Below are 27,905 nucleotides of genomic sequence, written 5' to 3' on the forward strand. Positions count from 1 at the left end.
CTCCAATAGGTATCAAAGCTTTTAGGCTGCTTCCATTGTGCCCCTGTAATTGGATTTTGCCTGGAAGAAGGGAGACTCATTTGGCAGCCTGAGTCGCACAAAGATGACTGCGCCCCCAAAGCCGGGATCATTAGCTGTGAAAGGCTGCAGCAACGCGCTGTTTTAATGCGGAGCGCCGTCGCCGAGAGCGTATTCATGGCGGCCCTGTTTGTTTGTGTCTCTCAGTCTTGTTTGTTTATTGGTCCCTCCGCCTGCCTTGGTGTCTCGCTCGCCGTCCAGGGCTCAGTCATCAGAAAACGTACGAGGCTTTGCAATAAGGCCACTTCCCGGAGCTTTTCACGTGTGTGAAATACACACACAATGTCTACAACCGCTTGTCCCGAGTGGGGTCGCAGCGAACTGGAGCCTAACCCAGCAACACAAGGCGCAAGGCTGAAGGAGGAGGGGACACATCCCAAATGGGACACCAGTCCACAGCAAGGCAACCCAAGCAGGACTTGAACCCCAGAACCACCATACAGCAGGCCCTGGCCAAACCTGTTGTGTCATCGCGCCCCCCGGTGTGAAATACAGTATCTAAATATATATTTTGGGGGGGCGCGGTGGCGCAGTGGGTTGGACCGGGTCCTGCTCTCCGGTGGGTCCGGGGTTCGAGTCCCGCTTGGGGTGCCTTGCGATGAACTGGCGTCCCGTCCTGGGTGTGTCCCCTCCCCCTCCGGCCTTGTGCCCTGTGTTGCCGGGTTAGGCTCCGGTTCACTGCAACCCTGCTTGGGATAAGTGGTTCAGACAATGTGTGTGTGTGTGTGTGTGTGTGTGTGTGTATATGTTTGTAATACATGTATTTTAACAGCCACTTACAACATGCAGACAAAGCATTTGTGCGTTTTGTGCTGTAGATCATTTTTCTGGGTGCAGAATAGTACCTCTGTGTGTGTGTATGTTTTCAGATTCAATCTGTTGGAGAGTGCAGTGTGTTTCCTTTGCGTCTTTGGCCTCTTCTTGATTTCCACCACAACTCATAATGCATCAACACAAGTCCAACAGGTTTTATTTAGCTTCATGCCTTCAACTTGATTTGACTCATTAGCCGTAGGTGTCCGTGACTCCGAGAGTTTCATGAGTCAACATAGAAAGGACACGACTGCTCAACACAGACAGATCACATAGAGGGAATTACAGAATAATCAGAGCATCAAATGTTCAATTATTTAATATATTCATATTTTCTCTATGCTTAATATTTAAAGAGTATTTGCAATAAGATATTTTTAATGAGGGATGCACAGCCATGTCCAACAAAATTAAATGTCTTTGTAACAGTTTGACCACTGTTTTCCGCCAAAGTAGTAAAATGTCTAGTTTGTGTTCGTATGCGTTCAGCCAAACTTTCTTTCTTTCTCTTCTTACCCGTAAGAGTAAATAACTCACTCCGATACGGGGCGAAAACAAGGCTGCGCTGGGGCGTTTCCATGGCAGCACAACAATCACCGTCCTCATCAAAAGGCGACTAACAGAGGTAGCGGCCCTTTGTGGTGGAGAGGAGGGGACAGAGAAACACCGGCTAGATGAAAGGACCGCCATCCTTAAACACAATCATAATTTAGTCATCAGTGTAGGAGGACATAATCAAAAAAGCAGGATGAGATGGTGAGCAGGAGAGTGCAAGACGAGGAGGGAGGGATGGAGGGTGGGAGGGATGGACGGATGGAGAGATAAGGGACGAGGAACGGCAGCAGGTCAACAAAACACGGTGGAGGGGAGAGCAGCAGGAGAAAAACACGGGCAGGAAGCGAGAGGAAAGAGCTGCTGCTTCAGGTTCACATCTAGCCTCGTTATGAAGGTTCGAATCTCAGTCACTGACACAATACCCTGTGTGATCAAGACCTATATGAGCACGGAATTTAAATAAATAAATAATTCGCACACTGAAGCAAACACGCGTCTTCATTTGTTTTACTGTCATTTACCATTAGAGGTTCTCCCGGTAGAGTGTGGTGAAGGGTCCCTGGCGATGTGACCTGCGAAAGGCAGGAATTGTTATGAACCTCCATGTCCAACAAACAGGGCTCATAAATCCTCACGAGTCTTACGGTCACCCTTTGATACACATTTTTTTGGAACAAGAGAATTGTTTCATGCTATATTTACAGCAGGCGGCGTGGGGGCGCAGTAGGTTTGACCGGGTCCTGCTCTCCGCTGGGTCCGGGGTTCGAGTCCTGCTTGGGGTGCCTTGCAATGGAGTGGCGTCCCATCCTGGGTGTGTCCCTTCCCCATCCAGCTCTGCGCCCTGTGCTGCTGGGTTAGGCTCCAGTTCGCCGTGACCCCGCATAGGACGAGTGGTTTCAGACTGTGTGTGTGTGTGTGTGTGTGTGTGTTACACAGTTTTGTTTTTTTATATTAGGTACCATTTACAGTGATATTGGGATGAACTTGGAATGAGTCTGAACGAACTGAAATTAATGATGGAATAAGTATTTGTATTTTCTGGGTTTTCAATATTCACACGGTTTTCAGGAATGGTTAACGGGGGGTAAGTGTGTAAAGGGAAAGCCAGCAACCAAGGGCTGACGCACGCTTGAACCACCCTCAATGGGAACGGAAAGTTCCGGATGTAGCCTGACGGACTGCTCCAATTTGAAATACCGACATCTCTAAACTTACCTAGCGTTCAGTGGCGCTCTCTGTCCCGGCCCTTCTTTCCCTCCTCGATGGTTTTATTGAATAGGGGCCCAACTGCTGACTCCCTTAATTGACTCTGTGAACAAAGAGCAGCGTTGCTGGGGCACAGTATTATTTGAAGGAGTTCGCATGCAGGTCTACGTGGGTCACACACAATATGACACCTACACGTCTACAGCTGGGACTCATACCACCATTCTCTCGCAACAATGTGCCGGAGAGGAACTTTTTTCGGCCCATTAGCCCGGCTCACCTCCTTCTTCATTAAGAAACTTTTTTCCTCCCTTAAACAAAGACTGTGGAAGCGGAGAGGGGGTTACGAGGGCCCGCGTGGGGACAGGCTGAGTCTGCGATGGGGGTGCAGAGGGTTAACAAGAAAGCCCGCGATCATTATTGTGTTTCCCTATCAGCTTTGAGGAAAAGACTCGAATAATGTTTCTCTTTCTGCGGAGGTGCGACAATAGAGTGTGTCGCTGCTGGGGTTGCTAGTTGACAACGCCTGCAAATGCTGACTTCCCTGCTTCTTAGACCCCCCCCCTCCACACACACGTCACCCTTCTGCACGTGCATTGCTGTCGCATATGACTTTACAAATTACGCTTGTATATTTTTATGATAAAGCTGCTGTTTGAGAGCGGTATTTGCATTTTAATATTTGTCTTTGGGGGGCGTGGTGGCGCAGTGGGTTGGCCCGGGTCTTGCTCTCGGGTGGGTCTGGGGTTCGAATCCCGCTTGGGGTGCCTTGTGACAGACTGGCGTCCCATCCTGGGTGTGTCCCCTCCCCCTCCAGCCTTACGCCCTGTGTTGCCGGGTTAGGCTCCGGTTCCCCGCGACCCCGTATGGGACAAGCGGTTCAGAAACTGTGTGTGTATTTGTCTTTATTGATGATTGAAGCACTTTTGCTTGCAGTGGTAAAGACAGTAAGAGAAAAGCTGTTATGTGACACAATGTAGAGCAGTGACTGAGATTTAGGGTACACTTAGAAGGTGGAGTGTATGGATGAAGAAGGAGTGTGAAGAACAAAACTTTGCTATTATATGATGAGTTTTCTTACATGATAATGAGCAGAAGAAATGAAGGAAAGTCATGGGAACTGAATTTTGTGGGAATTTAAGGCTTATTGTCACATGCTGTTTATGTTACATGAGCAGCGGATAGTGTTGTGGATACAGATTCTCTGTCTGATATTAGATGTTGCAGGTTTGAATCCCACCCCTTGCTGCAGTACCCTTGAGTAAGGAACTTACCCTGAACTGATACAGTCAAAATTACCTTGCTTTGTAAATGGGGGATTCAAGGTAGGTAGTGAGTTGCATTGGAGAAAAAGCATCAGATAAATGAGTGTGTGTGTGTGTGTGTGTAGAGAAAATATCTGAAAATAACACCAATATTTTACATTGAGGCCTTTTTATAATGTGTATTTATTACACCGCAATATAACGCTCCATAGCCCTGCTTTCCTTTTTGCAGGTGAAAGCACATGATGCGCATATTAATTTCTGTTCAGTGGATGAAAAAAAATATTTGACTGCATATGGCACAATAATAAGAAAGTGCTGCTGCTCAAGCCGAGGAAGAAGGTAAGTGGAGCGTTTTATACCCTGTTTGAGGCCTTGTCAACAAGGACCGTATGAAATGGCCTCCACATTTGCACCTGCTCGCACCTTATTGATATTCACCGTGCTGTCCAAAGAGATTTAATTTGCTGTAGGCGGCAGGGGCCGATGCCACAGTCTCCGTACGCCGTGGACACATCAAGAAGCCCCTGTGTCGGCGCATCGCTGTGCCAGCAAGCCGTCTTTCTGCTTCAGCACCTTCGTACCTACGTTACAGAACAAAATGAGAGTCCAGCTTTCATACTTTGCCTTCCAGCTCTGTTTCAGCTTCATGTATTTCATCCTTGCATTGCAGTAATAGCTAATCACTGGTTAATAATGGAACATAACAAGGAAAACACACAAAACCAGTACACATCTGTGGGCCCACATTCCGGTGCCTGGGGGGCGGAACCTTCGTTCGGTGGTCTGCGTTTCTGCCCGTGAACATTTTTGCCGACGGACCCGAGACTGACAGATTGTAAACAGAATCAGGTGAGTCACGGGTTGGACAATAAAACAGCTGCATTATCTCACCCGAAGGCTTATACGTGGTGATATACGTTTGCCAGAAAGGAGTGTGATAAAGTGCACTTAGAGTGAAGACAACAGAACTGCTCGAGTCAGCTGAGTCGCCCGCTTCTTCAGCTGCCCGTGAGCTAGCGGGCTAACAGCGCGGCTACCTGGCTAACGGTGAAGCTAACAGTGTTGCTAACGGTGGAGCTAACGGTGTGTCCGCGGAGCCGCTGCGGTCCCAGCAGGTGTCGGTCACGCGTGTCCTTCTAGGACAGCAGCACAAATAAAAATAGCGGCACATTTGTCAAGTGGTTTCCTGGTTGCCACTTCGCCGGTTTTGCGTTGCTCTGCTTCTTCTTCTTCTCTGTCTGTCTGTGTCTGTGTGCTTACTTAGCGACGCATCGACCACCGCGATGATGATGATGATCATCATCATGATGATGCGTTTAAAAAAAGTGGTTTATACTAGGAGTAATTCGTAACACTCTCTCAGACGGAAGCCGTTAAAAGGACATTGATGTCATAAGTGCTCTTTGTAACAGTTATATGTATTCTCTTAAAGGGTCTTTGTGCTGTGTGGCAAACACCGCAGGGACATCATCATCCATGATAATATGTCTCTTGTCTGGCAGTAAAATGTGACTGATTCCCAGTGCAAAACTGAGTATATATAAATGCGTCTACATAATAATAATAATAATAATACTAGTACATGTTTGCAGATACATTATATGATGCATCAAGGACTTGTGGCTCACAGCTCCCGAGGTGCTCCGTGGGTTCGAGTCCAGCTCATGGTGTGTGGAGTTTGCCTGGCAAACCACCTGCGGTCCTCCGTTGCCATGGAAACCCCACAAATGGTCCCTCTGAGTCGGACTCAACTCGATGGCACTTCCATCCATCCGTGTGTACATTAGAGTATAGTACTGAAATGAGTATATAATGTACCACGTCATTGATATAAGAGTTCGCTGTTGTTCAAGGTTACTTTAATAAAAGGGGTATTTTTACCTCATCGGGCTGATCTGGATCTGGTACTTTTCTTGGGGTTACTGCAGCAGGACCTATGATTGGAACCTGGCAATGGCCCTGAAGACTATACCATCTACTCACCAAAAATATAATTTTTTGTACCCTTTTCCAGCGGGGAGTGCAGTGGTTAGAGCCGCTGCCTTTGGACCCAAAGGTCATAGGTTCGATTCGCACCTCCAGTTAAAGTGCTCTTATCAAGGCACTTACCCTAATCTGCTCCAGTAAAAGTTACTCATCTGTATATATGGGTAAATAATTACATTACATTAATTAAAATACCTTAATGTTGTAAGTCGCTTTGGACAAAAATGCCAGATAAATTAATTAATGTAAATTTTGTAGGAGAGGTAATTGATTCCAAACGTTAGATGAACAAATGGTCGATATCAGTTTATCTGCAAGGTTTTTATGGGCTGAATTCCCACTGAACACTTGTACCGCAGTGTTTACAAGGACAACGTTAAGGTTGGTGTTTCCCCGTTTTGACACCCAGCACCTTTTGGCAGCTGTTGAAGGTGTGCACTTCAGTATTGATTTCGAGCCGTTAAACGTCAGCGTGTGCAGACATTCCTGCTGAGAAACGCCAGACCTGTAGTTGTTTAATTATGCCTTTAAATCAAGGTTTTTTTGTTGTCGGATTCTTTCTGGATATTTGTAATGGTTTGCTGGGTGGGGAAATGGGTACGAACAGTTTAATTTGCAAAGTATCTGCAGTGACAGTTTCCTGAGGAGATCAAACATACGGACCATGGTTCAAATCCCACTTCTTGCAGCCGTACCCTTGAGCGCGGTACTTACTTTGTTCCCTGCTCTATAAATGTCACATCATGGTAAGTGCAGAAATATAAACTAGGGTTTGGAAACTTTTTCTTGTATTGCATTTGCATCTTTCTATTGTAAGTGTAAAGGCAACGTCTTCCGAGAAATTGTGTTGTTTTAGCAGAGATCCGTGATGCCTAGAGCTTCTGGCCTTGGATCTGTAGGTCGCAGGTGCGAATCTCCCATTCAGCTATACCGTGGTAGTTCTTCACATGACCTAAAATCACCCGGCTTTGTAAACGGGTAAATTATTGTAATGGCTTTGGAGAAACATGTCTGCTGAAGGAATACATGTAAATGGGCTGAGTGGGTGGCGCAGCGAGTAGCACTGCTGTCTCACAGTGCCTGGGTGGTGCCGGAGAACGTGAGTTCCATCCCCGCTCAGTCTCTATGGAGTTTGCATGTCCTCCCTGCCTCTGCATGGGTTTCCTTCCACAGTCCAAAGACACGTTGTTCAGGTTCACCCATAGTGTGTGAGTGACAGAGAGAGTGTGTTCCACTGATGTACAGATGAGTGACTGAGTGTAAGTAGTGTATCTAGCAGCGTAAGTCACCTTGGTGAATAAGGTGTGTGGGCTGATAATGCTACATAGAGTTCATTGGAAGTCGCTTTGGAGAAATGCGTCTGATAAATAAAGTAATGTAAATGTGGTTGGGAGTGGCACCCTTGTTCCTTTCCAGAGGGAGGGGCATGTGGGGTTAACATCACACTGGAGTGTCATGCAGACAGGGTTGGCAGACACCCTGTGGACCCCTTCCCTCCCATAAGTGCCTGCAGGTTTCTGTCCTACGATTGGCTCACAGTGATGTAATGGGGTGTAAATTATTAATAGCGTTAGAGAAAGTGAAAGAGCCTTGAAAGGCGCACAGGGCGGAGAAATGGATGGCATGTTACTGGAGCGGGAAGGTGGAGGCGCCCAGGAACAGCTGGACTGCTGAGTACTGGACCTCTGGCACTGAATCGCATGTAGACAGAGGGGCAGCCCGGCTGTGTCTCGTACTCCGTGGCCTGTGTGCCTGGGGCCTCGGGGAGCCGCTCTTGGCGGATACTGCTTGGGGGCATGGATGCCGTGCTCGGCCAAGGTGAAAGATCCTTGAGTTACACAGCTCTTTGGAAACGACGGGTTATGAAGGGTTGTATAATAGTGTCATTGTATGACAGCTGCTCAGTACTTACACTTGAGACAGGTGGATGTTCCTGAGATTACATTGTGTTCAATAATATTGGTCCTTCGAGTTGAACAACTTGCTCCTGAATGTTTTCTGTGTTACAGGTTGTGAGGCGATGTGGCTCCAATGACATCGCCAAACACCCACGAGCCCCCTTGTGTGGCCCGCTCTTGTTCTCGCCGTGGCTCCTGCCGAGGCCCCTAGAGCAGGCTGCGGGACCGGGTGCGATGAGTGCTCCGGGACCTTGTGTAACCTTCCAGACCCGTGATAATCGCGGTGTGCCTGGCGCTGGCTGCCACCTCTGATGCTGCAAAGCGTCCATTAGTGTCTGTTGGCAGGGTCTGTAAACAGTCATCCCCTCTGGAAGGAGACTGAGCCCCCAAGGAGCTCCAGGCACAAGCAGTTTCCTCTTGGCTGCAGATTGCAGACAGCAGCTCTGTGCTCCTGCCCCGGAGGATTTTGGAATCTCTCCTGTCTGGGATCTCAAACGAGGCCATTGAAGGCTTTAACCCCTAACTGGCACGCGGGACGCTTTGCTTAGGAAGTGATGGACGGACTGGATATGGAGGACATCAGCCCCGCGCTGGAGGTAACTGAAGACTTCCTACATTGCCTGGAAGGAGCTCCTGTGGATGACGGTCGCCAGTGTAAGTTACAAGAGGTGTCAGCACTTGGCCGCCTCGGCTCCAGTGGCTTGTGGGGGATGCTGGCTGCTGATCAGCTAGAGGTATCGCCTTGCAATGTGGCCTGGGCCGGCCAGCCAGCACCCTTCAGTATCCTTGGCCTGCGACAGGGCAAACGGAGTCGCGCTCGCTCCACCAATGACCTGGCTGCCCACACCAAGGACGACAACTCCTCTGCAGGCCCCTTCAAGCGCGGGCACAACCGCTCCCGTTCTGACGCCAACTACAAGACATACATGGACAACGGGGTGCTGGCGGTGGACAAGAACATGCTGAAGAACATGGTGGTGCTCAGTGACAAGAGACAAGGTATGGAGCAGACCAGCAGTGGACACGTGTCCATGTTTGTCTTTGCTGAGATGTTAACACCACTAGCAAAGTGCTGCGTACTCCTCGTGTAGTTTACGAGCAGTAGACGTGAAGGTCCCGGTCCACACTGCCTAGGGTCACTTGCACACATTTACACAACAAACATGCAAAGTTTAGCAGCAACAGTTGGTAGCATAGTGGTTAGAGATGCTGCCTTTGGACCCAAAGGAATATCACCTCCAGCTGTAGTAACCTTGAGCAAGGTACTTACCCTAAATTGTTCCAGTAGCACTACACAGCTATATAAATGGGTAAATATCTGTAAATACCTTAACACCAAGTCACTTTGGAGAAAAGTGTCAGATAAATGAATACATTTAATGTCCCTGCTTTAGCTGACTCTGCGTTTCTTAGCATTTACAAGGAGCTGATTTCAGTGACACCCCTCTTCACAGCACAATACTTTTACATTTATCCATATAGCAGTTCCTTCTCTTCGTTCTCCAATGATTATTTACTAGTATTTAGCTGATGCCTTTATCCTAGGTGACTTACCGTGTTAGATACACTGCACTCAACTCCCTGCAGCATTTGTGGTAATTCTGTCCATTTTAATAGGATTTGGAGATATTTTAGCTCGACTGCGTTACACTTTCAGGGCTCAGGAACTCATCAGAAGTTTTACCATTGAGACAAATGATAATTACCAGTTGTCTTTGTGTGAGAATTCACCCTCGAAAGTAGGAAAAGCTTTTTAGGAACAAATTACGTTGGTAAGGTGGGGGAGAGGACTGTAATAAATAGGAAGGATAGAAAATCGAATGTTTTTGAAGCTGATTTTTCCCATCTTTAAACAGCTTTGCAGTTGTTTACCTGTTAAAAATTAAAATGAACGCACATTCTTGGGCAGTTAAAATGCAGCATCGCTCTACGCACGTTCACTGCTGTGACGAGGTGTTGGGTGGGATCTTTCGCGCTTGAGCGAAGCAGCAGCCAGTCGGCACTGTATGCCGGGCCAGGACACGGGCCACACCTGGTTGGTGTCTACATATCTGCATATTGATTAAAGTTGAAACAAAGCGTTTCAGTGTAAACGTGAATAGAGTGACATCCATGTCTCCGTTTTCCCAGTGAAAGATTGATGGTCTTTGATTAGGAATCGAAACGTATTATTGTCGTCTTGTCCTTGTCTGAAGAGGCACATCTTTCTAATAAAGATGAAAACAACCTGTCCTTGTCCTCCGCAGATCAGCCAAAACAGTATGAAACCAGTACATCCATCTGGGTTGTTGGGATTAACTGAGTGGGTATCTGTAAGATCCATAATATTAATTCTATTCACGATTGTGTTTGTCATATGTCAGTGTGATGAGTTAGGCTCTAAGAGTATTAATTTGTATTATAGTGTCTGCTGCAGTGTGTACTTGTGTGTGTGTGTACCTTCGACCAGGCTCAGCCCACCTGTCACAGGGCTCTTGTGGTGTCCAGCTGTGATTCCATCTCCGCTTCTGCCTGGAGACTTGTTTCCTGCTCGTTGGACAGCTCAGGGACTGATGCTAATGGAGTGACGACGGATTGTCTCCCCTCCTTCTTTGCCGTGGAACGAGCGGCGCCTTACTCTCTGTCCTTACAGTCGATTCCGAGCGGGAGCGATGGACAGGAGAAGGAACAAGGGGCGACTGCAGTACTGTAAAGGGAGGCACTGGCTCTAGTTTCTCTCTGCTGAGCATAGGTGCCATTCCTGGAAAGTGGACATAACGCTGCCAAAAACAGAGCGGAAATGTCGTCAACCTGCTTTGAAACGGTGCCAATGAGCTCATGGGCAGTGCACGGGCTCAGAGACCACCTTCGAATCCTCCTCAGAAAGCGTTTTGGAAAGTGCCTGCAAGTATACTCCCACACACCACTTCTCCCTTTAGCCATTACTTTTTCTTGCGCTTTGACCATTGGTTATTTACGCACCGTGTCTTCCCCTTAAAGCACGGGACCTCCGGTGCGAAGGGTGAGCAAACGCCCACGTGGTGTGAGCCGCCTGCTTCTTTTTAAATGGAGGGCTTCCAGGCTTTATGAGGTGATAGGAAACACTTTAAGGAGAGTGTTATTTACGTAATTCCGCTCTACACTCTATGGATGGTGATGCTAATGTCACTTAGCAGCATGTTAGAAAGGACTCTTGCTGTGTCCCTCACCTGGATCAGTGGGCGTTGCGTCCGTCGTCACTCTGCACGCCTTGTTTTCTCACTCCTTTCGCTGTTAAACATGAGCACAGCCGCGGATACAGGCGTGCAGCAGTCTTTGCTCCGGAGCTTTAGTGGGGCAGCAGACCACGTCACAGTGGAGGCACAAATGCAGCCATTGTCTCCTGTGCCAGAAGACGTTCCGGTTGCTGAGGTGCTGATGCCATCGCTCGTGATCGCACGCGTTCCGGCGCCATGGAGCGCTCTGGGCGGCAGTGGTTCGGCGTGTTGTGGAGGCACTCGGCGAAGCAGCTCATTGAGACGTTTCGGCGCTCCCTGGGAAGATGGGCAGGCTTTGGTGGGTTTGTCTAGGAAGAGATTGTTCAGAAATGGCCATATTACCTTCTGCTTCCTGCAGGGACCGTGTGTCTGCATGTAGCTGTAGTCTGAATTGGGACTGTGTTTTTCTTACAGATGAATTATAGATCCATGGGGATTTTTAGCAGATATCTTGTACTGTGTGTTACAGGTCGCAACGTTTCTTTCTTTGACTGTCGGTGTTGCTCTGAGAGGTGAGCATCCTCTGACTTGGTGTGATCACTCTCTTTCAGGGGACAAGGAGAGCAGCTCCAGCAGGGTGAAGCAGGGCGAGCTGGAGCTGCGCGAGGGCTCTTCGGGCCGCTGGACTGCCTGCCACGTGGAGCTCACGCCTTGTGAACTGCGCATCTATGGCCTGGACAGCAGCGGCAACCGCCAGCTGTGTACGGCGTACTCTCTGTCACACTGCCAGAGCGTGGGCGCACCGCTGGCGCCGGACGGCTGCGTGCTGCAGGCCATCTTCTTCAACAGCACTCGCCTGCAGCTGCGAGCGCCCTGTCAGTGGGAGGCCCTGGAATGGCGCCGGTGCCTGTGGGAGCATGTGCTGGCCGCCCGCCCTGCCCAGCAGCAAGGGGACCTCCCTAACTCTGCCTCCGTCACTTCCCCTGGGCCCACCCCCGGCCCGCTGCTCCGGCCCACGGCCCTACCCATCTTCACGCAGCGTTGCCCCGATGTGCTAAAGTCCGGCCTGCTTTACCAGCAAACGGACCAAAACAACTGGCGGGCCTTCACTTTCGTTCTGAGCAAGACGCAGCTGCAGGCTTTCCCCACAGAAGGCCGGGGCCCTGTTTCGGAGCCCGTGCTGCGGTACGCGCTGTCCGGCTGCTTGGCGGTGCAGCGCGATGACTCGGAGGGCAGCCGCGCTCGCTTCCAGGCCGTGTTTGACCTCGAAGTTCTTCGGCTGCAGGCTGAGACTGAACGCAAGGCTCAGGATTGGGTGGAAGTGCTGCGCACTGCCGCTGCAGCCCAGCGAGCCTCCGGCGACGGTCCCGCACCCGTCCAGCTCCGGAGCAAACATACGCGGGAGCGACGACACCGGGACGCCCAGCGGGGCAAACGCCAGTCGGTCACTACCAGCTTCCTGGGCATCCTGTCGTGCTTGGCGGTGGAGAAGGGCCTGACAGCCCAGAGCTTTCGGTGCGCAGGTGAGAGTCTTTGTCCCGAAGACCTTCTTGACGAAACCCTCTGCAGGGGGCAGCAGGTTCCTCGCGTTTCTCGCTCGCCTTCCGTTTTCTTTCTGCTCGTTCTCATAAAATCACCACAGTGTAATGTCTTCTCGTTGCAGCCATTTAGGGAACCCTTGACATGCTTCTGCGCTGAAATAATCAGTTGCTTCCCTTTCGTTTCTTAGCGCTGCGGTTTTTAATACCCACTGAATAGTCCTGAAGTGGACAGGATTGGTCTTGAAGAATAAAACCTTTCACATGTAATCGCACTGTTGTAAGATGTCTCACTCCACATTTGTAGAAAAAAAAGGTGAGTGGCTCTATGGCATTACCCAGCATCCTTTGCTAACATGCCTTTACCTTTCGTCTGGACTGTTACGGTTTTCATCAGAGGTGGTAGGAAGATTGGTGGGAATCGAGGCATTTTGTCGCTCTACCTGCTACTCCAGTCCATTTTTGCTTTTATATGGCAAACATCTGTTCAAATATCATTTTATATGTTTGTTTTAACTCTTCATTCATGAATGTGAATGGCATGGCAGGGTAAGTTTTACACCCATAAATAACACTGTCGTGTGGGTAAAGCCCGTCGGGGGTCCCTGGGTCATTTTACAGCCTGGAACTTAGATTTTTTTTTTTTTTTTTACTTTATTTAGATTCTCAGCAGTGCGTAGGAGCACCTTGATGCCAAAGGAACACCTTGGCCTGGAGAACCTCTGCATGTTTGTTCATGTTCATTAGTTTCTTAACACTGCTCATGGTCCTTTTGACTTCTCGTCTACCGTGACTGGTTTGAGATGCTGCGTCATACCAGGGAGGTGACTGGGTTCCTTTCCACCCTTCCTCTGGCGTAACAACTGGCCCATTTAATGTGCAGAATTTCAAAGCCACAGTGAACAAGAGGACCAGGCACCTGACAATAATTGCCCTATAAAAATTGGACGGGGGGGGCTCCCTTTATTTTAAAATCAAAGCAGCCTTCAGGCTGTAGCCACAGCGGGATCTAATTGTTTGATACAGGGGTGCAACTTTGCTTTTAATTGAAACATGTCGACCCAGAAAAGGGAACAGAGGACAGTGCTCCTGGGGACAGCATTCGAACTCCAGGCCCTTTCTTGTCAAATTGCACACGCACGCTCTCCGGTTCACCTCCTGCCCCCCCGTGGGTTTGTCCGCTTTTTCTTCATCGGCCAGTTCCTGCTTTTGCTTGTCCGTCACCGGGCTGCACCGGGCCGCTCTGGGGCCAGTCTGCTACAGTTTAATCGCTTCTCCCTAAACAAATATGTTGTGCCTCCGAGGAGCGGTTGGAGGGATTAGGTGGGGGTGGCGCGCTGCTGCGTGGACTGAAAGAAAGGAGGGAGGTGGCTATTGTCCTGTCCCACCACCCCCCCACACACTCTCCTCCAAAGAGACCATGGCAGAGAGTTTTGGGGAGAGTGGAGGGCTTTCAAAAGGGAATTCTGTCCCCACCCATCTGAGAGGGCTTTGATTTGGCACCCCAGCCTCTCTCCTCCGTCACTCCTCACCCCAATTTGTCAACCCTTACAAAGCGGGGCTCCCCCCCACCCCCTCCTCCGACCCAACCATTTACTAGGACCACGCCTTCCCTAATGACTGCCGCTGGAATTTGCAAGGGCAGGGAGACGCAGTGTCAGATAATTTGGAGAAGAACACGTGTGTCACGCAGCAAACCGCTCTTTCCGTAGCTCTGGTGCATCTCCACAGTGTGAAAAATGAATATTGGTCTCAGTTTTTCCAGTTGCAGTAGCGCTTACATGACTGCTGGGGAAGGAACATATAGAATAAAGCCAAAAATTAATTCACCTTATAAACTTTATCCGTAATACTAACATAAACTTGCCCTTATGTGATTATGAAAAAAAGGCATTTTAATTGTGCATAAAATAGAGTAAAAAAAAATTAAAGCCAGTATCCGCTGTGCATTTTTGCATGTAGTAATATGCTATTACACTGTTTAGCATGTAGTAGTAATGCTTGTTTGCTGTGTGTGTGTCTGTGTGTGTGGCTGCCCGCCCTGCAACAAACCGTCATCCCATTCAGTCTGTGCCCCCCTCAGCCCTGCACCAGGTGATTTCGGGACAGACTTTGGACTGCTGCGACCCTCATCAGGACAAGCACTTAAAGAAAAGGGATGGATGTTTTGTTTTTTTAAACAGTCTTGCATTTGTTGAGTTAAATTTTAAACATCTATTCCTTTTTTATTTAAATTTGAGCTTAATGGTGACAGATGTCAGGTTTATTGTATTTTTCCTAAAATAGATAAATCTTTTCCTAGATAAATCTTTTATATTTCCGTTAAAAAATGCGTTAACTTACATTATTTTACATAATATACAGTCTTTTATATTAGATAATCTGCTACTATTGTTCAGTTCTTATTTAATGTTACATTTAGGTACGATATTTATAACTTGTAATTATGTGCATGAATTATTTTAATTTTATTCAATGACCCAAGTCTCACATCTCGTCTGAGATGTCAGATACATCGTGGACATGGAGTGAATGTAGCAGCAGTCTTTTCCTTTCTACCATGTGATGCCCACCCCAGTGGCACTGAAATGTAATGCCCTGGCCTCCTTGCTGCCCTGCAGCAGTAATAGGTCCATCCGTCTTGCAAAGGGCTGGTCCTACATCAGACATGAAACATTTGGTAGCGTAATGTTGTGTAGACGCAGTTTTAATGTGGCCACCCTAAGCGCATACGCATTCGACCCCACAGCCGAACCTGTTTAATTCTCCGCGTGACATCAAAACCACACCGAGTGCTGTTTAATGAGCGGTATTTACTGATTTAATGGAAACGGTGAATGATGTGGGTTGGTGGAAAAGGGGCTGACGATGGCCGTTTGATGCCCAAGCGCTTCCCTCCCTCACCCGCCAAACATGCTGTCCGTTTCCCAGACCGCCTCTCCAAGTTTGCCTGACCTCTGTAATTCAAAGTGTTTTTATTCACAGTGGCAGAAAAAAGGGTGGATGTTGCAGGAGGCTTGGGGGGGGGGGCTGAGGTCATCGGGCCGGGAGCAGAAATGTCACATCAATAGGAGTTGGGCTGCTGCTCGGACAATGGCTGGGCTACAGCAGGAGCCGGGGAAGGAGGGGATTTTGGGTAAGGTGGGAAGGATGTGAAACGTTTACATCAAAGGTGTGTATGGCGCCCCCCCCCCCCCACCTCCCACCATCTTCTGCTGGATTACACATCTTCATTAGAGTGCCTGTCACTCTTGCGAGGCACATCAAAGCCAAGCTCTTGTCTCTTCCCATATAAAGTTTTTCTCCCTTTGAGGCACTCAGTGTAAATAAGCAGACAGTTGAAAGAGTGTGTGAGCTGCGACCATCTTGAGAAGACATAACTGCTCGCTGTTCATTCATTGACCTTCTCTCTGTGTGAAGGGAATAGGGGGTCTTTTGCTGAATGGGCACGGACCCCATAACAGGCCCTTCTGTACGAGGAGCTTCTCTAGACTTCACCCTTCTATCTCCCCCCTCCTAAGTGAGCAAATTCAACGTGACAAGAGGCCCGGCATTGGAAGGGATGCTTGTCTGATGTTCGTCCAGTTTTGTCTTGTGTAGCTAGACCCGGGGACCTACGTGTACATCTCCTCCTCTGTATTTCTCACAGTCACCATGGCCAGCACTGCTCACTTTGCCCTTGCTTCATTTCAGCTAGTAGGCTCTTTTTACGCTGCTTCAGTGTCCCGGAATGATCTAATGATATGATACTGGTTCATATTTTGGAACATGGCAAATTGAACTCGGGATCATGTGTCTGCATCCAAGTGTCTTCTGTCGATGTACCGTACTCTTCATATCGTTCTCTGAGATGTACGTCACTTTGGAGAAAAGCGTCTGCTAAATGAATAAATGTAAATGTGAATGAAGATCAAATATCCATACATGTAATTAGGTTGAAAAACACACCTTTTCATGAGGTGTACTTACTTTTCCACAGTACTATACTTACCCTGATTTACTCTAGTGCACTTGTCACGTGTCCTCTTCCTCTCTCACGGCCTCCTGCTCACTCTGCTTCCTGAGAGGTCCGTGTCACTGGAGGCTCTTAGATAAGTGGTCTTCAGCTTTCTGTGGCAGCTTATGGATCCCACTGTGTCCATGGGGAAGAGGTTCCTTCCAGGTGTCTCTACCTCTTCCTTGAGTCCTGGGTTTTTCTCCTTGCCCACCGGTCCATGTGCTCAGTTCCCCATCATCGCTGAAAAGCCATCCACCTGAACCACTCTGGTATCGTTCTGTGTCATTCTCAGTTCAGAAGCGAAACTGATCCTCTGCGGTCATGGAAGGGTGAGCTTGACTGCTCAAACACCTCTTGGCTCCAGAGGAGGTATGTCCAGTTGAACTCTTAAACTTAAACTAGAGTTTACGTTTCAGCACAAAATCACATAGTTCACATATTTGGGACACCTGGTAGTGTAGTGGTTAGAGCTGCTGCCTTTGGACCCAAAGGTCACAGCTTTGATTCCCACCATTGGCTGTAGTACCCTTGAGCAAGGTACTTACCCTAAATTGCTCCAGTAAAAAATTACTCAGCTGTATAAATATGTAAACACTTGTAAGTAACTCAATGTTGTAAGTCTCTTTGGAGGAAAGCATCAGCTAAATGAATCAATGTAAATGTATTGTTATTTGGGGGGCGCGGTGGCACAGTGGGTTTGGCCGGCTCCCGCTCTGTGGTGGGTCTGGGGTTCGAGTCCCGTTTGGGGTGCCTTGTGATGGACTGGCGACCCGTCCTGGGTGTGTCCCCTCCCTTTCCAGCCTTGTGCCCTGTGCTGCCGGGTTAGGCTCCGGTTCGCCACGACCCCACTTGGGACAAGCGGTTTCAGACTCTGTGTGTGTATTGTAATTTGCCTCAAAATGTGATTTTACTTTTTGAATGGCCATGTCAGTATTATAAATAATGACAGTATTTTCTCACGTTTTATTCTATCGCTGTATATTTAAAATATTCTTACAATCTGCACGCCATCGTCAACGTTATTGTAACTTTTCGATCTGTTTGCTATGGTGATGTAGTTGAATTTGTAAACAGTTCTCCCGAAAGTGTGCTGCATTTAGTGGCACAAGGAGCATTGTTGTCGTCATTATTTAGTCATTGGATGGACACTTTTCTCCAAAATGGTGCACAGTGCTAGGCTTGTGTGTTAAGCTACTTATGATGATTTACGCATTTGTACAACTGGATCGTATTATTAGAGTAACTCAGGGTAAGTACCTTGTTCATGGATACTACGCGGGGAGCAGGATTTGAACCCAGAGCCTTAAGATTGCGAGGGGACGGCTGTGAGCCCTACGGCACCTTTCAGCATTTGCTGTCATTCTGGCCATGCGGTTATCTTTCACTGAGCAACCCTTTCTTGTGCCTAATAGTCATCACCTTTGCACGCTGGCCACACTATGTACTGGATGTGTTTCCTCTTTCTTTCCACCTGCCACCTCCTTGCTCTGTGCCTCTGAAGTCCAGAGGTGCCATGCTTTGCTGAGAGCAGGTGTGCAGACAGGCCTGTGTTGGCTCCTTCATCGTCCCCCCCCCCCACTTTTCCCTGTGTTCTGCTTCTGATTCAACCTGCCCGCATGCGTGCGATAAGGGACACCTGTGTGCTGGCGCGCGGTCATTGTTTGGGTTTGTGTGCACTGTGTCCTCCTTGTAAAGTCAACATTTGGCCAGAGATGGAGACCAGCGCGGCACCGATGGCAGCTACACTCCTTCAGCTCAGTGCACTTCTGCACCGAAGCTCCTCAGATATGGCTGAAGGAGAGGGCTTGTGTGTCCTTTTGATCCACCTGCCTGTCTCATGCAAGTGTGTGTGTGTGTGTGTGTGTGTGTGTGTGTGTGTGTGTATCTGGACATGTATCTGCAAGTTTGTGCTCTTAACCATTTATCTGCTCAGCCCTAATGGTCTGCAGTCGCTTTGGGAAACACTGGGAACGGTGCCGTGTGTCATGTGTGAATTGGGCGTTAGCCCTGGTGGTCCTTGACTTATGATGGGGGGGGTTTCCTTTAGATGATGTGGTCGTAAGTCAGAAATATTTTTGCTCATTTTTCATTTAATATTCTGTATTAAATGAACCATGGAGATATATAACCAAGGAACGTGCATGATTGTTCTGTGTTTATGCCATCCTGCTATGTTCACTTTCATTCGCGATCTGTTTTCTTTCACTTTTTTTTTTCTTCACCACCTGAACATCTTTCTCAGTTGCTGGCCATTGAGAGGAAAAAAAGAAAAAATTGTTAATGCAAACAAAACGATTCTGTAAATAATACACAGTTGGTGGCACACAAAGAGAGTGAGTAAGAACTGTGATGTCCTGTGGCAGTGCAGCCAGTCGATGTTACCAACAGGTGGAGCGGTTCTCCTTGGACGGTATGACGTCTGAACGTCCCGCACATATAGTAAGGTTAATATGGAGGACCGTCGTAACCACATTTTTCATAAGTCGAGGACCAACTGTGGTGCACGCTTTTGCCGCTTCCCTGCATTGAAGGATCAGACAGAACGGAGGACACTTGTTCATCAGTCATCGGGGAGAAGAAATGAGCACATCCTAAGTTGCAAATACATTTACATTTACTTTTATTCACTTAGCAGATTCTTTTCTCCAAAGCAACTTCCAATGAACTCTATGTAGTGTTGTTAGCCCACACACCTTATTTACCAAGGTGACTTACACTGCTAGATACACTACTTACAATGGGTTACTCATCCATACAGCAGTGGAACACACTCTCTCTGTCACTCACACACTATGGGGGAACCTGGACAGCATGTCTTTGGACATAAAGAGATAAAACACAGTGAGATAAGGTGTTAATGTGCATCTCTTGCTTGTATATGCCGATGAATGCGTTGGCCTCCAGGACAGGTCCTCGACAGGTTTGGAAGTGCAGCCCTTGGACCACAGTTACCGCTTGTCAGGAAAGTGGTTAGCAGTCTGCTAAACTTCCCCAAAACGGCATGCTCTGGCCTTCCTGTCATCGGTCAGGTGCCGGTCTTGCAAAAGGTGTCTCGCAGAGTGCAGTGACGAACACAAGTGACAAAAGGAGGACACGCACACATTTGGTGTGTGCTTTAAACTGTTCTCTGCTGTGCTGTTCTAGTTGTGCTCCGTAGGGAATGGGAGGGCGAAGCATGTGCTGCGATACTTTCTGCGAGGGTTCAGGGAGACTCGTGTCAGCAAGAAAAGACAAATCCCCAAGTATTTTCTTCCTTCTGTCGTTATTAAAAGTAAATGTCTCACTCCATACTGCTGCGGTGATAAACGCTGAGAGGTTTGTGTAAAAACAAGGTAAATGGTGAGTGCAGCTCTCTGCCTGTGCTCTCGTGCAGGGTGTCAGAGGCCTGTGGGCCTATCCCGGGGCAAGGCCAAGGTGTGCTGCTACAGTGGCTGGTACTACTGCACCAGCTGCCACGAGGATGACCTGTTCCTCATCCCCGCTCGCCTCCTGCACAACTGGGACACGAGCAAACACAAGGTAAGTGTGTGTGTGTGTGTGTGTGTGTGTGTGTGTGTGTGTGTGTGGCCACATGCTGCTGGTGACACTTCTGCTGGCAGCGACACCCCGCTGTTGCCGTCTATATTAATAACTGTAAGACAGAGAAGCCCGTAAGGTTCTACAGATAGAGAAGTGGCTACAAGAGATCATAAATAGCAGCATGTGGAATAAATGAGCTCGACACTTGGCAAGGATGTTATTTTATAACCACCTACATTTTAAGCAGTAGAAAGTCTGCCCTCCAGGACATGAGTAATATTTTACTGCCCTGGCAAGATTACTGCAGGATGGCTGATGAGAGACTTATATGAGCAACACACTTGCAGTGGCCCAGGCATACATCTCAGTGTCTAATTTGTGTCATGTATTGTCATGTAAGTGACGTGTCAGTGCTTATGAAACTACTTTCTTAGACATGGGGAGCAGCAGGTGACATAGTGGGTAGAGCCACCGTCTTGTCATCAGTAGTATTGTGCGTTATATTTTGCGTTGGAGGTGCGTCGCTGCTGTTCGTGGTGTTTCGGGTAAATGTAGTTGTTTTGCTACCGCTTTTTCCCGTCGCTCATTCGTGTCGTGTAGCTGTGCGGGTTGATAGATACAATGTTTTATGCACCTACTCGAACGATGAACCTCGGTGCAGCAAGTGGTAGGTAACAAACTAGGTTTACTTGAGTTACATGTCTGCAGCTATGTCACTTTTTCTCAATGTAATGCATAACTTGTACTTTTGCTGAGATGTACGTCGCTTTGGACAAAAGCGTCTGCTGAATGAATAAATGTAAATGTAAGTAGTACCCTTGAGCAAGGTACTTAAACTAAATTGATGTAGTAAAAATTATGAGTTATAAATTGGTTATTTCAAGCACTCATAGCCATTTGCAGAATTAGTAATGTTTATTCTATATGTTTAAATCTGTTTAACAAAAAGTATCAATTCTTTCAAAAACGTGAAGATTTCTGGGTGGTTCCAAACTTTTGAGTCTTAATGTATGTATGTAACCAATGCTTTGTATGGTGAACTAGATTTGTTTTGTATGGTAAACAAAACGGGAGTAAATAGATGGTCAAGGACACAGAGACGGTATGAAAGGTACGAACTGGCACAGCGATCCCCTTCCCTCGTGGAGCCTCCGCCACCCACAACCCCTGGACGTTTGCTGGTTCTTACTGCATGTTTCCTGAGCACGTGTCCCCCATCTCTCGGCACAGGTCTCGAAACAGGCTAAGGAGTTTTTGGAGTTTGTGTACGAGGAACCCCTGCTGGACGTGCAGCAGCTGAACCCCTGCCTGTACGAGCACTGCGAAGCACTGGCGGCCGTGCTGCGGCTCCGGCAGCAGCTCCAGTCGCTGCGCGCCTACCTCTTCAGCTGCCGCGCTGCAGTGGCAGAGGACTTGCGCCGGAGGTGAGCGCTGCCGCCTATGTGGACGGACGGCATGGGATTGAAGCGGTCGCGGGGTCGCTGTGAGACACGGTACGAAGCGGGAAGAGAGAGGTTGTTCCTTCCCGGTCCAGTGGGTCTGAGGAAGTCCCAGCGCGGTTGCATAAATGTTTCTCGGGACGGAGTGCAGCAAGTAAACATGGTAACAGCGGCTTTTTTCTGCCTTTCTTTCATGTGCTCTGTGTTGTGACACGCATACAGAGAAGTGCACAGGGACACAATGCTGATCAAATGGCACTCAGGTTATCTGACGCATCGGCGCAAGGTGACTTTTTTTCCCCCAGGCGACACCCTCTCTGAGACCGTGTGTTTCGGAGTCACCCGGCCTTGTTTTGTCTGGCAGCCCCACGAAACAGCTGCCTGGTTTCCTCTTCTTTACCTTTTCCTGCTTTCCCATCCGGCCTGCGGAACTAAAAGAGCGCAACTAAACAAATGTGTGGAAGGAGAGCCCTCTGACTGCTAAATGCTCACATCATCCCCCAGCCAAGAAAGTTAGGAATGGGTGGCGGCGGGGGGGGGGACCCTTCCCAGAACTGTTATGCAAGGCATCTCCAAGAGTAGTTGAGAAAGAAATAGGAAGCCATTAATTTCATAGTGCTTTACCATCCTACTGTTCACAGGTCTTCTTTCATCCTCCGCTCTTCCCCTCTCCGGATCACTGACGCAGCCAACCTTTTGTAGCGAGGTGATGCTGGGTGGCAATGGCAAAAGGGGGTCCCTTCAAAACGATGCAGGGCTTAGGCCTTCAGCATAAAGCGCCAATGTGTAGGGAGGGAGCGGTTTTAAAGGCTCTCTGAGCCTTGATCCGGTCGTTCTCTGTGAAGGGTTGTGTGTTGTGCTCACAAAAACCAGCCTGTGGTCCCATGTGAGATGTGTTGAGCTACACTGTGATCCCACACAGCCAGTGTGTTTGGGGATGTGTCGAGCTGGTCTTTACACAAGAGAGGTGGATTAGCCCTCGGGTTGCGTCCCAGTTGAATTTGACTCATTTATTATTTTCACGTGTCATAAATATGATGGTTTCCATCTGATTGAAATTGGGCTTCATGACATCCTTTACACTGGGCATCTGAACACGTGAAATTATTGTTTGAGAGTTTCGTTGGATTTTACATTTCAGTGAATTTTCTACGTGTGCAGTGTGTATGTGGTCAGCTGTGGCCAGCCAAAGGAAATGAGTGGCTGAGACTATAATAAAGAGCAAAGAGTATCAAATGCCAGCTTCAGGAGTTCAGACACATATACACACACACGCACGGAGACTGATATCATTTCAGGTAAGCGAGATCTACAGGGCATAAATTTAATAAAGAAGTGTAGAACTTGTTCTAACTATTAGGAATGAAGTTGGTTAGAAGATGTAACACAACATTAGATGACAGTCTCTTTTAGAATTGCTTTATAAACAGTTATGGCGCTCTACTCCGTTTTGGATGGGACCACCGACAATTGAAAGCTCGAGCGTTAAGGGAGCTACGTGATGAAATGAAGTGTGCGGTAAGCTGAAGTACTGCATTCCACAAGTTTCTTGCAAGCCTAACCTCTCTAACCTGTTTAACCTCGGTAACCTTGATCCACATGAGAAGAAAAGGCTACTCACTGGTCAGCTGTTGATGAGCCATTCATAGGAAAAGAGGCGACTGTGGGACCATCTTCACTCGTTCCTTTGTGTTTTCTTAATTTCTGGAGCTTTGTACCCACATGTGAATATGTACAAACAAATGGCTCCCAAGTGGTTGTCGAGTTCCCATTTCTTGGAAATTAAGCTTTGTGTGCAGCGGAATTCCACTGTGGGCAGGACACCAATCCATCTTTTTAATGTGGAGCGCAGAGTACGGAAGGGGCGCCACCATTTTTAGCAGCTTTGACATGAGCCGGCTGGGTATTAGACCCATTACCTTCCGCCTATGGGGCCGCTTACGCCGGGCTGCACTTGGCTCACACAGTGTAAACACAGCAAAGCATCACCTCCGTTTCACTGACTCTACCTTTCATCTCGGCCATACGGTCCTTACCCTGTGTTGTCGGCATATCGGGCCACTGGATTGCGACATAGGTGTGTATTGCTTCTCGTGTGCAAGGGCATATTTCACAGGTCCACTTGCACACGTTCACACTGTAGGTCTGTGTGTTTTGTCATTTGCGTGTTTTGCTTAGTGGTCGTCAGTGAGAAAGGCTTTGGGATTCTCTCTGTGTGCGTGTCTGTTTATTCGCACCCGGGACCTTTTTGTGAATGGAAACGCCCATCTCTCACCTGCTCCTTTGATGCCCCGCTTTGTGACGTCAGGCTTGGGGCTGTTCGAAGCCCCCCCGCTGACGGAGGGGGTTGCCCGTGCCTCTGCACACACGAGTGATCGCAGCTGCCCCAGCTGACAGGCCTTCCGCTGGCAGTGCTGTTTACGGCAGCTTCGGCGAAGAGCGCATACACGGGCCTGTGTTTATGGCTGCACACCATTAGCTAACGCCCCGAACTTCAAAACAGTGTTGAATTAATGACCGCGGTGGCGCTAAAATATTATCCCAGCCATCAATCCCATGGCAAAATTTACAGATCTCCATGGCTGGAAAAAGCCTGTGTGTGTTTACACTGCCCACGCTGAGACAGGGAAGAGCTGTCTGAACCCCTGCTGTCAGGCTGATCGAATGCGCACTATAACCCGCACACACACCAGCTAGAACGCTGCTAAAACTACTGTCACTACACACACACACACACACACACACACACACACACACACACACACACACACACTCTTTTTGCCTTACCATATTACCTACAGGCGGTCTGATGTAGTGTACCAGAAAGGCTGTGTTAACAGTGTTGTTAATCACATCAATGTACAAATATTTAATGGATAAAAATTCATTTTGATATTACTGGCCTTTCCAGTTCTCTCCTCTGGTCACGATTCCTGGTGTAAAATGGCGTTGGCAGCGATGTGATTTTTGATGGGTATTTTGGCACGTCAGCAGCTCACCCAAAGTTTTTGCCCCAGAGGTAAAGCCAACATTTGTGTATGTGAAGAGTAAACAAGTTTGGTAAACATGGCCCCAGTGTTGGCAACAGCTGCCTTGGAGTTGGCTTCAGTCTCTTAACTGACCTGGTACCCACAATTCATCATCATGGCAAACCTTTGAACGGAGAGCACAAAGCAGGAGACGCTTCCTCACCCAGTAGTCTTTGTCTCTGTAGAGTATTAGACCTTCCCGAATGGTCATAGCTTTTCAACCCTCACCGTGTGTTCCCGTCAAGTTGGACTCATTTGCAAATAAAAAAAAAAAAAAAAAAAGTCTCATTTCGCTATCATAAGTCTTTCTATCTGATTGCCACAAGGTTTCGTGATGTCCTGAACACAAAATTAAGCATCACCAGTGTAACTGAATTTTTACCTGTTTTATTCACATCTTGTACATTTGTGGTGTGTGGCCAGACCTGGCTGCTTATAGGAAAGGAATGAGTGTGACTGTAATAAAGAGTAAAGAGCATCAAGTGCCACATTCAGGAGTATACACACACATACACACACACATACACACAGAGTGGTATTCTTTTGAAAAAATTAGGTATGTGGGTCATACATTCCAAAAAAGAAGCCCAGAACTTGTGATAATGACTAAGAATGAACTCTGTTAAAAGGTGTAACACATCACATTGTCATCTACGTATGTGTTACGATTGCTTTTGAGAGGTGTGTCGAAGGACAACCTATACCATCGATTCATGGTAAATTTGTCACATTATTTGCTGTCCTTCAGTAGCTCCTTTTTATAATGAGCTCCTGCTTCATATCTTCTCCATTATGAGTAGCAGAATGTGATCTGTGAATCTTAGAACATCCATAATTGACCTTCCTGTTTACAACCAGCTGTACCTATATGCCGAGTGTGGAATTTTTTTCATGAGAAATTTGTGACCAGTTTATCTGGGAAGGGAGTGCATTTCGGTGGCATTTTTTGTTTTTCGCAACCTTTTGTGTTGCATAAGAGTTGTTTGCTCTGCTGAATGTTTCATACTCTCGCAAGAGGGGCTCTCCTACTTTGATCAGGAGGAGAACATGCAACTTGCATGGCTGTCCTCCACGTGGAGCGAGTTCCTCTATGCAGGATGCTGTAGCACTTGCTTGTGTTCACACTGGGGTGGGGGAGGGCAAGTAGGAATACGGCATGATTTTCTTTTTTTGGGGGGGCATTGTCCACTTTTGCCATTATGATCCTATGGAATGGTTAGTCTTTCAGCCATTCCCTAAAACTTGAAATCGCAGCCTTGATGATCACTCGATGCATCCACTGAGTCAGGATATGACATGGGTGGATTGCTTGGGCTGCATTAAGCTTAATTTAGAAGCACAACACAAAATGGGACATGAACCCCTTTTTGCCCCAGCCACTGCCTCTGTCCGCTCATTTTGAGCTCCTGCCAGGAGCTCTTGGCGAAAGAGTGAGGAGGCAGCGCAGCCCAGTGAAGTACTGAAGAGGGCTTTAATAGCTGGGCAAGCTGCATGGAGCATCCGTACTTCATCTTTAATAAGAGAGAGTGCTTTTAAACGCCTGTTTCACAGGCTGCATGGATTCAATTCAGTTAACCCTCATTTTGAAGGCAACTTGGCTCCGTGTTGCTGTGGTTACTGAGTATTATGGAGGTGCTCCACACCTTAGCTTTTTGTGCGTCTTTCATTGTGCCATTTTTGCATTTTGCCACGACTGGGCTGATTGCCGTTACTCTCTCCACGTGTCAAGTTCTGAAGTAAATTCGTAGAAGAAAGAACGAGAAGAAATGGCACATTTAGAGAATTGCATTGAGGTGGTTGGCCTCCCTTTTTCCCAACTGCTATTCCTACATTCCGGCCTCCGAGTGCTCATGATGCTCTTGTGTTTTCTTCCAGAATCTTCCCCAGAGAGTACCTCCTGCAGCACATCCACCTGTATTCCCTAGCTGACTTGCAGCAGGTAAGACGCCCGACGAAGCACCAATCACCTGATGTGCCTTAGAGATCACTACTTCCCTTTCACACCTTGCCTGTGAGGTGTGTGTCATGATAACCCTTCCCTTAGATAACCAAGCTGTGTTTCAGTCTTGGGCTCCAGTTCTGTATCCTGGAACGCTTACATTTATTTTGGTCGTGTCAACCTCGGTCATACCTCACACCTGCTGCTGGATGGATTTGCTGTAACATGTTGAACTTCGAACCTTTGAGTGTGTGTCCTTTGTGTTGACTTTGCTGTCTAAGCAGTGCTTATGACTCCCACTCTTAACACGCTCAGTTTTGTCACATATGAAGATATCGTCGGAAAGGTGACAGAATTGCAGGACTGCGGTGGTGTGGGACGTCCCAGTCCGTGTGGCTGACACGCTGGAAGCCGACAGCCAAGTGACGAAACAGCTGTACGTGATCTTGCTGCTAAGAGCCCTGGTGTCTCCAGGGCTCTTCCTTCTGTTGGCTCTTGTGTGCATGGCCAGTGTCACGGTCACCGGCTCGCGTCCCTCAGGCGCAGGGAACGGGGCAGCGCTGCTTTCCCAGGAAAGATTTGTGCTGCCCCGCACTTGTTCTTCACCCTGCTCTATCTCTGCCCCCACACTTGTCCCTCTTGGGCCCCCCTTCCCCGTTTAAGCCTAGCGCTGACCCACAGTCAGACACGGAGGCAGCGCCCAGTAGGAGGGCACAATTGTCTCTGCACCCCACCCCGTCTACACTTCCCCCAGGCCGCTAACTAATTGCACACATTCAAAGCTAACAGGCAGAAAAACAAAGCGTGACAGTTCTCCATTCTTCCCCAGTTTCCAGGCTGTCGACGAACCGTGTGCCAGTTTGTGTGTGTGTGTAGCTGCCATCTCGGTGTTCTGATATAGCACATGTCAGCGTAGACTTAAACTATGTCATGTGCACACATTGAGCTTTATTAGAAATGACCAGAGACGGTTAAAGAATCAGAAGTATTTTTTTGTGTGTGTGAGAGTACAAACAGACCTTTTACCAAACAGTGAATTTCTTAGTTTATCACCAGTTTTCCGTCGGTTTTTATCCGCAACACTGTTATGTGCTGTAGCCGGGACAGTTTTGCAATTTGGTGTTCGAGTCATTTTTGAGAGATTCTTTGTGGTCGTCTTGTCATTTAAGAATAAATAAGAAAGTAAGAAAAGCCTTTTACACCAGGCAGTTCAATTCATGTCAGCGTCTTTCTGATAAATATGCTTCTGCGTGGTTTGAGACTCGCGCAGGGCACTGTGCGTTTGACCTTTTTGGTCTTTTGCAGCCCGTGGCAGAGAGAGGTCACATTTACAACTCGTTGTTCTCCTCTTTAGGATGTCATAATGGCCTTTTCCCTCTCTTTTATTTATCACCTCGGCCAGAAGGTCCGTCCTTCACGCGTTCCGTTTTTCTTTTGCGAATTCCATGAATGGAGAGCTGCAGG

The 27,905-nt window shown here is 48.0% G+C and overlaps 1 protein-coding gene across 2 annotated transcripts in view; it reads left to right on the forward strand.

Moving 5' to 3' along the window:
• Positions 1-4,732: 4,732 nt before the first annotated feature.
• The window catches only part of plekhm3 (pleckstrin homology domain containing, family M, member 3), a 34,240-nt gene continuing 11,067 nt past the window's right edge, over positions 4,733-27,905 (forward strand). The window contains exons 1-6 of one of the 2 annotated variants that reach the window (XM_018732397.2): positions 4,733-4,769; positions 7,916-8,803; positions 11,592-12,503; positions 19,889-20,034; positions 21,265-21,458; positions 26,378-26,441. In XM_018732397.2, coding sequence (XP_018587913.1) covers positions 8,359-8,803; positions 11,592-12,503; positions 19,889-20,034; positions 21,265-21,458; positions 26,378-26,441 — 1,761 coding nt within the window. In that variant the 5' untranslated portion in view covers positions 4,733-4,769; positions 7,916-8,358. Of the gene's footprint in view, positions 4,770-7,915; positions 8,804-11,150; positions 11,339-11,591; positions 12,504-19,888; positions 20,035-21,264; positions 21,459-26,377; positions 26,442-27,905 lie in introns of those variants that run through there. The other variant, XM_018732398.2, reaches the window with a different exon arrangement.

The sequence above is a fragment of the Scleropages formosus genome, chromosome 1, assembly GCF_900964775.1.
Source record: "Scleropages formosus chromosome 1, fSclFor1.1, whole genome shotgun sequence".
Taxonomy (NCBI): Eukaryota; Metazoa; Chordata; class Actinopteri; order Osteoglossiformes; family Osteoglossidae; genus Scleropages; species Scleropages formosus.